At 51.8% G+C, this 13,485-nt stretch overlaps 6 protein-coding genes across 6 annotated transcripts; 3 read left to right on the top strand and 3 right to left on the bottom strand.

The window, feature by feature from the left end:
• Positions 1–1,302: 1,302 nt before the first annotated feature.
• ATEG_08826 (uncharacterized protein) lies at positions 1,303–1,873 on the top strand (the record flags this gene model as incomplete). Its single annotated transcript, XM_001217411.1, has 2 exons — positions 1,303–1,370; positions 1,423–1,873. The coding sequence occupies 2 exons, from the start codon at positions 1,303–1,305 to the stop codon at positions 1,871–1,873; spliced, it is 519 nt and encodes a 172-aa protein (XP_001217412.1).
• A 663-nt stretch (positions 1,874–2,536) lies between these two features.
• Positions 2,537–3,425, bottom strand: ATEG_08825 (class I SAM-dependent methyltransferase; the record flags this gene model as incomplete). Its single annotated transcript, XM_001217410.1, has 2 exons — positions 2,537–3,162; positions 3,227–3,425. The coding sequence occupies 2 exons, from the start codon at positions 3,423–3,425 to the stop codon at positions 2,537–2,539; spliced, it is 825 nt and encodes a 274-aa protein (XP_001217411.1).
• An 844-nt stretch (positions 3,426–4,269) lies between these two features.
• On the top strand, positions 4,270–7,444 carry ATEG_08824 (uncharacterized protein; the record flags this gene model as incomplete). Its single annotated transcript, XM_001217409.1, has 12 exons — positions 4,270–4,309; positions 4,350–4,378; positions 4,523–5,039; positions 5,106–5,198; positions 5,250–5,354; positions 5,413–5,962; positions 6,138–6,231; positions 6,305–6,405; positions 6,464–6,538; positions 6,644–6,805; positions 6,844–7,084; positions 7,154–7,444. 12 exons carry the CDS (start codon positions 4,270–4,272, stop codon positions 7,442–7,444), a joined length of 2,298 nt encoding a protein of 765 aa, XP_001217410.1.
• An 84-nt stretch (positions 7,445–7,528) lies between these two features.
• Positions 7,529–8,246, bottom strand: ATEG_08823 (GNAT family N-acetyltransferase; the record flags this gene model as incomplete). The annotated part of the gene is made up of 2 exons (XM_001217408.1): positions 7,529–7,794; positions 7,859–8,246. 2 exons carry the CDS (start codon positions 8,244–8,246, stop codon positions 7,529–7,531), a joined length of 654 nt encoding a protein of 217 aa, XP_001217409.1.
• Positions 8,247–9,246: 1,000 nt separating this feature from the next.
• On the top strand, positions 9,247–11,539 carry ATEG_08822 (fungal specific transcription factor domain-containing protein; the record flags this gene model as incomplete). The annotated part of the gene is made up of 2 exons (XM_001217407.1): positions 9,247–9,286; positions 9,495–11,539. 2 exons carry the CDS (start codon positions 9,247–9,249, stop codon positions 11,537–11,539), a joined length of 2,085 nt encoding a protein of 694 aa, XP_001217408.1.
• A 213-nt stretch (positions 11,540–11,752) lies between these two features.
• On the bottom strand, positions 11,753–12,580 carry ATEG_08821 (uncharacterized protein; the record flags this gene model as incomplete). Its single annotated transcript, XM_001217406.1, has 1 exon — positions 11,753–12,580. The coding sequence occupies one exon, from the start codon at positions 12,578–12,580 to the stop codon at positions 11,753–11,755; it is 828 nt and encodes a 275-aa protein (XP_001217407.1).
• Between the last annotated feature and the right edge of the window lie 905 nt (positions 12,581–13,485).

Here is a 13,485-nt window from a genome sequence, read left to right as displayed (position 1 = left end):
GCGGAGAAACGAGCCAGGCCAACACGGCGGCTAATCAAGGCTCCGAGCAAGAGGAATCTGGCTCTACACAAGGGCCTACCCAAGCCGCACACGTCAATCATCGTCCAGATGCGTACGATGCGCGTCACCCTACAACATTTTCTCTTCAAGATTAAGGCCTCAGACTCGGACCGGTGCGGCTGCGGAGAAGTGTTCCAGACCCCCAAGCATGTTCTTCTGCAATGTTTGTTGTATGCAGAGGCCCATAGGACGGTGATAAACAAGCTACTCGATGTGGAGGGACTCTGGCGGAAACTCTCAGACTACGACGCGCTTGTGTCTGAACCGCAGGCAATCCGCTACGTCGCTGAATTTATGCACTAAACAGGCCTGCTCAGCCAGTTCCGCCATGCTAAAGTAACGGAGCCGGCGGAACCGGTAGAGCAGGACCAGGAACATGGAAGCCTCTTACGAGATTTAGGCATAGATGTGGAAGACAAGAGTTAGATAGAACCAGCAGCTGCCTAGAAGGTACCTATCTAGGTGCGGCAACGCGTCAGCAGTAACGACTATAGAATGTAGTAGCATAGGTGTCTGACGCGCAGGATGGCGCAGGGGCGACATCTTGCCTAGTAGTGCGTGAATTTAGGGGTGTTTTCGCTCTCTTCGATGTTTCTTACGTCTTTTCTGTATTTGTGGGTTTATATGGGCTTTTCAGACGTTTGGATACCAGATTCCTGCTTCATTTGAAGCGTCTGCATAGCTAATCGCTTTAATAGATAGGCTCCAACAGGTTAATAGAATCTTGATTGATTGATTGATACTCTGGATACTAGAGAACGCAAGAATGAGCGGTGTGAAGACCGACTTTGATTCAGTATCTCCCTGATATCCCTCATGAGTCTATTCCTGCTTTCTCATTCCTCACTGCCCCTTGCTGCTGCTGCTCATCGAACTTGAAGTAGGACCCTCCTCGACTGCGCTGCATAACGACTTCTGGCCTACCCCCAATAGCGACTAGCTAACCAGGCACACTACGGGAGATAGTAGGAGCGGTGAGTAGACAAGACGCACGGGGAATATTGTTGCAGCCAAGTGCGGTGCGTAGCGAATGTGCTAATGACATGGTCCATTCTGGCCTGAGGGCTATCCTTGAATGCCGTCAGGGTATATAAGTCCTCCATTTCTCTTACCGTGTACTAAAATCACCAACTCCAGCTACTCTCATCTCGAAAACAAAATAACCAATATCACTCATCAAACCATTCTCCGCTTTTTGCCGATTATCTTACCCTCCGCCACAAAAGAAAAAAAAATCTCACCATGAAGTTCTACCCTTTCTTTGTCTTTGCCTCCACAATTGTAGCTGTTGCTGCTGCTCCCATGGGAGAGTGAGGGAAGCCTTACAGTATATTCTCTTCCTCTTTAGCTAACATTTTTAAGGGCATCAACGAGCATTGCTCCGATGAACGCCAAGGTCAAGTACGATGTCTACGATGGCCCTGAGAAGCGCAGCAATGCCAAGGTCAAGTACGATGTCTACGATGGCCCTGAGAAACGCAGCAATGCCAAGGTCAAGTACGATGTCTACGATGGCCCTGAGAAGCGCAGCAATGCCAAGGTCAAGTACGACGTCTACGACGGCCCTGAGAAACGCAGCAATGCCAAGGTCAAGTACGACGTCTACGACGGCCCTGAGAAACGCAGCAATGCCAAGGTCAAGTACGATGTCTACGACGGCCCTGAGAAACGCAGCAATGCCAAGGTCAAGTACGACGTCTACGACGGCCCTGAGAAACGCAGCAATGCCAAGGTCAAGTACGATGTCTACGACGGCCCTGAGAAGCGCAGCAATGCCAAGGTCAAGTACGACGTCTACGATGGACCACAGTAGTGCCAAAATAAGCCTCGGCGTGCAACTCATCGTCGCTGCGTCTCCATGACCTCGTCGCTGGAGCGGGGATCAAGCTAAACAAGGATGAGCAAACTAGGTTCCTTGCAGCGGGTATAGTGGGTTCAACGGAAAACGAACTTAGTGGGGGGAATTCACTCATTAATGATATGGGAGCATCACATCATTTACAGTATGGCGACGAGAACTGGACTGCTTTGGCCCTACTTTCGGATAGCGAATCTACGTTTGATGCTCCTTCAACCAACGTCTAGCACAAGTATAATTCCTTCACTAGCATTTTGGCTACTTGAATGCCATAGCCGTATGCGACTGTAGCTATGTTCGAGGCTCTTCTAAATTGGACTGTGTAAAATTTGTAAGCTTGTAGTTTTGCAATGACTTACCACACATCAGAACCAACTACTGCTTCTTGGTGAGAGAGAACAGAAGTTGCAGTTGGATGTACCGTAAATGTACCCAGTAACGGACAAGAGACAAGCTACAAACATCGGTCCCAATTGATAACATTAGGAGTAAATTATAGGTAAGTCATGTTCAGAAACTCTTGATTCGCCACTACCAATGAAAATGCGGCTGATGGACCTTCTCTTCCATCCGCCCGCACGGCCGTCCTGTCCATTGTGGGCTCCTGACAGGCTACGGTTACGCGAACGACCCTAACCAGCTGCTCATGGTCCTCACTTTCTCTCCGAAACCCAGTGAATCTACTGCGGTTTGGACAGATTCCACCATCACCTCTGCTAATCTTCTTCGGCCTTCATCAGGTTCGATTGCAATCGCCATACGCCATTCCTCGGACAGAACATCATCAACGTCTCTCTTACCATCCAAGGCGTCAGGATGGTTGTCAACATAGCTCTCCCTTTGCGCCCTCCAGCCAGCTTGAGATGCGGCTTTCTTAATACTCCTGGGGCTGTACAGTGAGAGAGTGTTACTCTCCTGTATTCCCCGGGCAACTCGGCTGGACATCTCCGCCTGCGAAAGAGCAGCGAGTAGATGAGGAAGAGTCGTCATATCCCCGCGCACGTTCAGTGAGAACTCTGCGATTAATAATTCCCGAGCTCTCCCACGGAGGCTGGTCAGCATGGGACGAAGGCTGTCGGTAGACTCGAAATACCAGAGGCAATGCATGAAGATGGCGTAGTCGAATTGAGCATCTGGGTTGGAATCGAGGAACTCTTGCAAAGTAGCCTGGTGAAAGGAGATTCTGGAGCCTAGAGGGGACGCCTTCAGGTTTGCGTGGACCTGACCGAGCGTGAAGGGGCTACCTTTTGTGCCAGAATCTTAATTAGGTCATACATAGTAAATTTCGAGGAAGCTGAAGGGACATACCATAGTCTAGCGGTGCCGGGTCGATACCCGTAACGTGGCCGTTCTCCCCTACGAGATCGGCTAGGATCACAGTGCTGTCGCCCTGTCCGCAGCCAATTTCGAGGACTCTCGATCCGGGCTCAATGTTCCATCGTGAGATGATATCAAGTCGTTGCTGTAACTCGACTTTGACAAGGCGGCTATACTTCTCTTCAGGCATGTATATGCGGGCAAGATGATCGATGGAGCATTTCATGGCGGATGGAATTCACAACCTCTGTTGCCCTGTCTGCAAAATACGCTTTGTCGCAATGTTTCCGAACGAATAAAGAACACGCTTTATTTATTTCGGCCGATATGGAGTGTGGTCAACAGGAAAGGAGATATACGGACCAGATGCTGCCGGCTTCTTTGACAGCTCTCCAACCGCGTTCTGCAGATACCAATACATTGCTCCAGAGCGTAGGGGGATGCTTTAAATTCATTGCTTCCGTGTCCATTCACTGGAGCCTGTTCGGTGTAACAGGTAGCATTCCCAGATGAGGGACGGAAGGAGATGTTGCATGACTTATGCCGAAACCGACACACTCCTTGCGTACAAGCCCGTCGGAACGCGGATATTGGGCTTCTGAAAGAACATGATGGTCTACATACCTTACCGTAAGCGTTGTTGGGCCTGGCTACTCTCAATGCTCGTCCTGCTTTCTGACCGGAACAGGCGTCACCCAACTAAAAAGAGGGTCACGGCGAAAGAAAAGATTCGGGAAATTTCCTGAAACGGCCTGTTGCTGTTGAACATCTTGCCTCCCCATCTACTTCCTCTTCAATGGAATTACAACGGATATGTATTTCATATTTAGCGTCCCGACCAGAGAAGATGACTCTGACCCATACCATCATCATTGAATGCTCGCCCGAATTCATTCATCCTTTCAAGTGATGGAACACTCCAAAGTCGAGGGAATTTCAAGCGTCACGGAAAGTGCTCCGGTGAGACAGTGCTTCTTGGAATGTTGCAAATCCCCAGCTGATCTGTTGGGCTTTTCCTCTCCTGCAGTCAAATCATGGTCAAGATGACGAAGTCTTTGCCCAGTTTAATCCTACGTAAGCGGATTACATGACTGGACACTCTACTCACTATTAGCAACTGACGGTCAAGATGTAGCGAGTTTTGTATGACTGGAGAAGATTTGGAAGCTGCGAAGCAGAAGGTGGATGATGTGTCGGATTCCCAAGTCAGAGATGTATGTAAACGCGAGTGGCATGTTGGCAGCCACAGGTTTTGATGTTTTTTCTAAAAGTGCTCACCTCGTCCAGGCTGTACAGAATGTGTTGCAATTCCACACAAACGATCCCAACTTTCCCTCTGCAATTCTGCACCGGTTTTCTGAATTTGCCCGAACTCCAGATGTTGACCAGTCCGAGAAGCCGGAGGCTGTCCTGCTGCGGGCGCAGGTCCGCTTGCTGGTGGCCCTGATCTTGACGAACAGCCCCTACCCGGAAGTGCGCGCCATCGTCGGAAACAAGGATGACCCGGAAACGCCTTGCTCGACGATCCGGTCATGGGCAATCGGCCTTTTCTTCGTCGTCGGCGCATCTGCGGTGAATCAGCTGTTTAGCGTCCGTCAGCCTCCCATCGGTATCGAGGCTATGGCAATCCAGCTGTTGTCGTATCCCTTGGGAAAGGCGGCAGAGCGGGTTCTGCCTGATGTGGGATTCAGCCTTTGCGGCGTGCGACACAGCCTCAACCCTGGACGGTTCAGCCAAAAGGAGCATTTGCTGATTGTTATCATGGCAAATGTGGGAACCAGTCGACCATACTCAAATTATACAAGTTGAGTCAACCCCGTTCCTCTCCGTCCGTACCTCACTCGTTCAGAACTAACTAGCGGCTCGATAGTCTGGAGTCAAGTCCTCCCCCAGTACTACGGCCAGTCTTATGCTTCAGCCTTTGGATACCAGCTCCTGCTTTCTCTATCATCGGATTTGATGGGTAGGCTTGGCTTATTGGGCTTAGTTCAGACCATTACCTAACTTTCACCAGGATACGGCCTTGCCGGTCTAGGTCGCAGGTTTCTCGTATATCCGTCCCTCTGCATATTCCCTCAGTGCCTGACCACGCTCGCGCTCACCAACGCCCTCTATAGTGGTGAGTCCGGACATCTTGGATACAAGCGACCCCGTCTAATCTTCGTGACTATAATTAGATGAGAATCCGTCAGCCCTTGGGCCGTTCCGGCGGACGTATAACACATCCCGCTTTCGGTTCTTTATGTATGCCTTCGTGGGAATGTTCTGTTACGCGTGGTTCCCCTGCTACCTGTTCGAAAAATTGAGCATCTTCAACTGGCTCAGCTGGATTTTCCCCAGCAACGTGGACCTGATCGCGATCACTGGCATCCGGACCGGTTTGGGCCTCAATCCTTTCCCAACGTTTGATTGGAATATGGTCACCACGGCACTCGATCCGCTTGTGGTGCCCTTGGTGGCTACCCTGAACGTATTCGCCGGCGTCGTAACCAGCGGGGTCGTCATCGCCATCTTTTGGTTCACTAACGCATACTGGGCCTCTTACCTGCCCATTAATACCAACAGACTCTTCAATCGTTGGGGGACGGCATATAACGTGTCGGAAGTACTAGACTCCCACGCGGTCCTCGTCCAGGCCAAATACCAACAGTATTCGACCGCCTTTCTGGCACCGAGCAGCCTGGTCCAGTATACGTTCTACTTCGCAACATATTCCGCGACGATCTCGTATGCCATCCTTTATCATGGCCGGCAAATCAGGGCCGCATTCCGGAATCTGGTCCGTAAAACAGGTCAAGTTACGGCCAGCGCTCACGACGTCCATTCCAGGCTAATGTGCACATATAAAGAGGGTGAGCATGTTGTATTCTAAGGAGTTAGCGGATCGCCAAGTTGCTAATAGACTCTGGCACACAGTTCCCGAGATATGGTATGCTGCGCTGAATGTGCTTGCTCTCATGCTTGCTGTTGTCGTCATCACAGCCTGGCCAACATCCGTAAGTGGCTGTCACAACATCTCCTTCGATTCAATTTATTGAGATCGATCTTGTTCCTTTCTTCTATATGCAGACAAATGTCGGAGTCGTCTTTGTGGCGTTCAGTGTTGCAGCGGCCTTCTTGGTTCCAGTCGGTCAAGTTTACGCTGTTACGGGGATTGCTATCAACCTAAAGTACGTCCATCTCTGCTGCCTTCTTTTCCATCGAAGTATATGAAATCTGATCTTCCAGCGTGCTGTCGGAGTTTTTAGGGGGCCTGTGGACTCCAGGCAATCCACTTTCAGTCAGCTTTTTCAAGCTATACGGGTATGTACTGAAACCCTGCTGCTTCAGAATCCAATTCATTGATGTGGCCGCACCCTTCCTGATGCTCAGATACACCACCCTTTCCAATGCGCTGCCATTCATCAGCGATCTCAAACTGGCCCACTACGCTAAACTTCCACCTTGGCATACCTTTTCAGCCCAGGTCGTCGCCACCGTCATATCGGCGGTTGTGTGCACGGCCATGCTTAACTATCAGATCAATCAGATTCCTGATATTTGCCAGAGGTTTGATCCCAACCCCGGCCGGTGTGATGACACTAACTTTCAATCGTTCACGCCAACAGCACTCAGAAGGATCGTTTTACCTGCCCTGGAGTCAATACCTATTTTAGTGCCTCGGTAGTCTTTGGTAGCATCGGCCCTCGCAGGATATTTGGTCCCGGAGGGCCGTACTCGGCTTTACTCGCTGCCTTCCCCATCGGTCTCACGCTGCCAGTGATACTCTACTTCACACAAAGACGAGTATCCTGGTTACGCAACATCAATCCGGTTATGCTGCTGCACGGGGGAACCACTTGGTCGCCGGTAAGTACATTCGAGAGGCCCACATGACCTTAGTACCCTTGCTGTTTTTTGACCATGGTGACTTCACAGTTCAACCTTGCCTACGTCTGGCCTGCGGTTCCAGTTTCATTGTTCTCGATGGCTTATCTCAAGAGGCGGTATCTAGAATTCTGGACCAAGTACAACTATATCGGATCCGCAGCGTTCTCATCAGCCACTGCCATCGCCGGCTTGCTGATATACTTTTCGTTACAATCTAATGGCATTGAGCTGCCTTGGTGGGGGAATGATGTGGATTCGGGATGCGAGAGACACGCGTGTCCACGCCTGAGCTTGACAGGCGACGAGTACTTTGGGCCACGGGAAGGAGAATGGGCATGAGTGTAATGGCCCAACTGCTCAAAGAAGGCAAGAGAAGGTCCTGAACAGCATAGCATAAATAGGGGGGAAAATATACTCTGAATTCTAAGGCCTCATGCGGCTTTCGGGGCGAACGTCATACACCATAAAGTAGGCACCGTATTCGCCCTGTCCGCCATATTTGGTATCATCCTGTATGACACGATCCACCTCCTTGAATCCCAATCGCTCATATATGCCTCGGCCTGCCTTGAACGCAAGAACAAAAATCGGAAGTCCAATTTTCTCCGCATGCTGGATTCCACTCTCCACGAGTGCCGTGCCAATCCCTTTGCCTTTATTTTCAGGGTGAACCGCTAGATAATCCAAGGCTAAGCGAGTCAGAGTTAGTACTCTGCCTGGGCCGGGATCCCAGTCCCCGGTGCGGGTACGTACTGATATATGGCCTCTCGGCCAAGATGCGTTCCATAACCACCTCATTCTTCGCATCAATCTCGCCCATGCCCTCCTTTGGATTCCACCACGCAGACGCCGCCAGCTCCTCATAGTGCTTCCGCTCCGCCTCGCCGACGTCAGGGACTTGCGCCTCGGCCCACGTTGGCTTCCCATCCGCGGCAGTCACATGGCCCGGTGGCAGAATCCAGCGCGCATACCCGACTACCGTACCAGTGATAGGGTCGACGGCCTTCTCGTGGCGCGTGTCCTCTCGCGAGCGAAGGAGGTTGCGTGCCTGTCGCTTTGTGGACTGCTCGATAAGGAAATCCAGTGTGACGGCTTTGGGCCACAGGGCGATCCACGTCGGGTCCTCCCAAAAGGCGGCCATGTTATTGCGCGCCAGGGCGGCGGCGTCGGCCACGGTACAATGTTCGATGTTCCAGCTAGTCATAGCTGCGCTAGGACGTTACCGTGTATAGAGTAAATATGTTAGGATTGTTGAAAGGAAGAAGTCGATCTCGATGGGGTGGCGATCTATGGTTGCTTAGTTGTTCTGAGACCCCCTTGACATGGTGTTCGCTTCCGGAAGTCTTGGCTTTCAGGGAAACGTATCCGGTTGGCCCTCCGCCGGTATTGGCGTGGCGTTACAGCGGCCGGAAAAGATCGATAGAAGCATGAAGAGCGCGAGTGTCGACGAAGGATGGAGATGATGGTACGTAATCGCCTACACAAATTACTTCAGCCTCTTGCCCCGATTAGCCAAGCTTGTACAAAATGAGGTGTTTTGTATACTAACCAACAACTATAACTTTTGCTCTTTAAGGGTCTTCTAACGCTCCATCACAATTATAGTTCGTCATAAAACACGCATATTGCAGGAGATGGGTATTTTAAATTTACCAGTTAACTCAGCGTTCGTTGTCGGGCCAAAAATACAGAATATTGAGGTATGCGCAGCTCAGGGCGCACGTAACTTGATGAACTGAGCATTGACTAGTGATGAGACATACCCAGTGGCCCTCATTAAAGCGGCCTCGTCCACATAGGGAAAGTCTCGTTGATTCTAGAAAATCAAGTCTGTATAGTGATAGATATATATTTTTCCTGTTACCATAGATATCCATAGCTTTAATGTAGGTGAATATTATGATAAATATATTAATAAGATATCTAGGGCTTAGAGAATCTAAATAAAGCTCAAAGAATCTAAACAGAGCTTAGAAACTATTTCTTAGCCCTCTACAATAAGCCCTGCCGAGGTGTTTTCCCGGCGTACACTAAATCCTGAGTCGCTGTATCCCCTTCTCCACCCCGCCCGGTGTGCTGCCCTTCCTTGTCCCACTTCACTATGCACCCCTTTACACCTGTGCTAGTATATAAGCGCCGTCATGCTCTCCTCTGCAAACGCCAGTGGTACCAACGCTACCAGTGATTCCAGAAAGTTTCGCTGCCGGGTGTGCGACAAGGCCTATAGGAAGTTGGAACATCTCACAGTACGTTACAACTCGCTCGCACGCGTGACAGGACACCCCGATGCTGAAATGGCTATAGAGACATGAACGAGCACGTCAGTACTCAGCACAGCAAATCGCCTTCAGCTGCGTGCTCGAGAAAGGAAACGGCTGATGATCATTAGATGCAAATTTAAAACCATTTCACTGCTTGCAATGCGATAAAGCCTTTGGCCGACAGGATGTGCTGAATCGGCATATGAAGCTGCATACGAACAGGCCCGGTCAGATTCCCACTGCCAGTCCTGTGCAGCAGCAACAGCAGCAACAACAGCACCTAGCTGCGACCGGCGATGCAGTCCCTACTGGACCATCAGCGCCCGCGTCAACTCCCTTGGGGCCGGCGAACTATGCTTTTGAGCAACCAAGGCTCTTCGACCAATCTCTCATTGCGAGCCCTTACACCCATGAATGGGGAAATCTGCTGGACTGGCTGATGCCGGATTTTCAGAACAATTCTTCGATGCTATTGCCCATGGCCGACTTCTCTGATGATGCCCATCCGTTGATCTCAGCTTTAAGCTGTTTGCGCTCATGGCCCCAGGCGGATAACCAGCGAAGCCCGGGCCAGCATGCCGTGCACGAACTCCACAAGCTCATCGATGATATATCCAAGAGACTGAACAATAACCTGCACAACGCGGGTGTGACCCCTCCGTTCGTAGATGCGTGCTTGAGAGAATATTTTGGTCGAGTATCCCCCTGGTTTCCGATTATCCACGAGCCCACCTTCTCCGTGCGGGACTGCATCGCCCCGCTGTTGTTGAATATGGTTGCGTTGGGTTCGCTCTTTGTCTGCCTGCCCGATGCCGTGGAGCAAGGAGAGATGCTATGGAAGCTGGGGCACACCGCGGTGGCAGCCTCTTGGCAGAGTCTGATCGAGCTTCGGGGGCCGCACGACCAGTGCGGTGGTATCCAGTTAGTTCTGACGGCTCTTCTGGGGCAAACGTACGCATTACTTTCCAGCAATCCCAACATCCGGACCACAGCATTTGTCTTCCATGGCCTCGGCTTCTACTGGGCCAGGACATCTGGCATGCACTTGGTGGACGATCTTCAATTACCAGCCATCCCCGATGTGGAAGCAGAACAAGGCGTCAAGGAGACCGCGTGGCGTACTTGGGCCGCCGCGGAGGTTCAACGGCGCGCCACACTCGGGCACTACATTCTGGACGGGCTCATTGTACAGGCATCAGGCTCCGTCGCTAGCGCTCGTCATCTCACAAACAAAATCAAGAGCGCCTGTTCAGACGCTGCATTTGCCGCCGAGACCCCCGAAGAATGGATTAGCCAGGTGGCGCGGTTGGACCATGTTCAGATCCCATTTTCAGCCCTGTTCGTGAGGATCTGCGCGAGGGATTACGTCGAGGCCCCCCTAGGGCTCTCGCGGCTGTCCATCGCAGTCTTGCTCGAAGGCCTGCAGTCGCTGATCGCCGAGCTCCATGATGTTGGCAGCCCCGCCCTGGGAACGGTGTCATCCTCGCAGATCGTGCAGGGTCTCATGAACATCTACGAGGGCAATCTCTGCACATCTCGCAGCGTCGACGCCTCCCAGACGCTCATCCGGTGGCACGCCGTGTGCATCGAGCTCTGCACCCCTCCCATATTCCTCTACCGCCGCATCTGCGACGCGTACAAACTACCACAGGTTCTCAGCGGTATCCCCGTCAGGGACGGGGCGCCCCCTTTCGACCTGGGCAGCTGGGCTCAAAGCGTCCAGGCCTTCCGTGCCGTTCTCCACGCAGTCGCCATCATCCGTCTCCTGCACGATATTCCGAGCGGACACACCCACGCAGTCCATATCCCTGGCTGCCTCTTCGCCAGCGCCATGGTTCTCATCGCCATTCACCTCTGGAATAAGAAGAAGATCAAGATTCCCAAGAATGTGCGATGGTACGATGTGTGGGTCGGTGAGATCCAGGCCCGCGAGAACATGGACTATGTGTCTGCCCCGGCGCCTGCAAATCCCGTCTCTGCCGACTTCAGTGGAGCCGAGGAGCTGATCAACTCGCTGAATTCAACCGGTGCGAGCGATGCAATGACCTCGGTGAACTTACTGCACGAGGTGAATTCAGTGCAGATCAGTCTGAAAACAGTCGCCTCGCGGTGGCGGATTTCGGCCGAAATGGAAGAGATTATTGGACGTTTGGCGAGGCTTCCTAGGCAGTGAGTGCAGAGATGGAAGATTGAGGCAATGTATAAATCATGTTCATACGGTTGAGTGGATGGGAGGCCCTCTTCTGCACGCCCTATATTTAGAAGATAGAAGGAATTTGAAACGACAGAATGACGTATAGGAAACAAAGTATATACATACCTTCAACGCTTCCAGTATGCGTATGTTCCCATGCTCATAGGAACGCACACAATATACCTACCTTAGCTACTTGACCTCAGCATACACCTGCAACGCATCATGCAGCCGCGCAAAAGCACCCCCATGCCACCCCCTCGCCTCCTCCCACTCCTCCGCCGGCAAAGTAACCCGCATCATGCGCAGCCACCCGCCAACAATACAATCCGCATAGCTCGCCCGCGCCCCCAGCAAAAACGGCCCGCTCGCATCCCTCTCAAACATCCTCGCAATCCCACCCAGCGTCTCGCAAAACGACGCCTTCAGCTTCTCGCGCTCCTCCCCGCGCACAGTGAAGTCATCCCACGACGCCGCCCCCGCCCGCTGCACAAACGCCGCCCGGCTCGTCTCGGCCGTCTCCGGTGGAAACGGCAGCCCGTGCACCATCAGCAGGACGTGCGCGGAAAACGCCGCGTCGACGTTCGTGTTGAAGCGCGCATACTCGGAAAAGTGGGTCTCGTCGCGTTCCGACAGCGGCGCAAACAGCGCCAGGTCGTGCGAGAACTCGTAGTCGAGCTTCTGCGGCGGGAACAGGTCGCCTGCCCCGGACATCGGGTATGTCTTTTGCAGGTACACGGCGATGTCGAATGAGTCTCCGATGATTTGTCCTGTTGAAGGATCAGAGAGCATCGGGAGCGTGTGGTAGTCGCTTCCATCGGCGAACTTGCGCGAGGCTGGGACGCCGAGGCCGCGACGTACGCTGGCAATGTCGGGCAGGTCTACCCATGTTGTGCTGTACGGCATGCCCTTGAAGTTGAGCGCGTACCGCGCTTTCCAGGGGTTCGGTGAGCAGCAGGTCTCTGCTGTAGGGGGCCGCATGGCGATGTCGTAGAAGACCATGGTGGAAGATGTACCCATGGTGAAGAAATGTGGTGCTGTATTGGTTAGCAGATCCTTTCGGAGAATGTAAAGAGTACAGACCTGAGAGTGGGGGCTGAGTAGGTCGAGATATGTCTCGGGTTGTTCAGGATGTCAGAAGTGGACGTCGGAGCCAAGTATGTCAGTGTCACGTGACGGTATTGGCATCGAGATATCATTTTTCCAGCAGGATAGAATTCTGACTAGAAGCATCTTCATTGGGATTGAGTCTGTTACATGTTTTGCGGGAGGTTGTGATCATATCTAGGTGGGATATCGGGCTTCACGCGAATATGCCGGCGCGCTGAGCATCCGCCTCTCAACTATAATTAGGACTTTACGAAAATTAGGAAGGAGAAAGAATCAGCTTTTAAACTATGTTGCAAGGCTGCTAGAATATGAGAACGGAAGTTGACTTAACATTAATCATAGATCTCAACCTCAGGAGGCGCTCACGGCCTTGACTAGTAGTACCTATTTTTTCTATAGCGAAACCTACCGACTATATTATTTTTTTCGGTTCAGTGAGCCCTACAAGCAGTGTCGATCACGAGTTTATTCCAGGGCAAGTCGTGCTTAGGGAATAGTATGGAGAAAGTATATATAGGATCAGATTTACCCCTCAACCACTTCTCTACATCCAAAGGACTGCCCAGTGATTATCTCGGGTGCGTGAATCCGTTCATGATATCTGATCTTGACAATGCCTCAAGGAACCGACACTAGGAGAAGAGATTTCAAAGAGACGAGCCAGTAAGACTTGCCTGCGCATAGTCAAAGGCATCTAGGTACCCCATCAACTGGACCACAGCGGCGCATACCACCAGGATATGAAATATCGAATGGGAGCCGCATAAGTCAAATTTACCAGGATACTGACTTTCGGGAAACCTGGTCTTCAGAAT

The sequence above is a fragment of the Aspergillus terreus genome, genomic scaffold (genome assembly GCF_000149615.1).
Source record: "Aspergillus terreus NIH2624 scaffold_13 genomic scaffold, whole genome shotgun sequence".
Classification (NCBI taxonomy): domain Eukaryota; kingdom Fungi; phylum Ascomycota; class Eurotiomycetes; order Eurotiales; family Aspergillaceae; genus Aspergillus; species Aspergillus terreus.
Note: the sequence above shows the minus strand (reverse complement) of the source record. Positions and strands in the feature narration are given on the sequence as shown.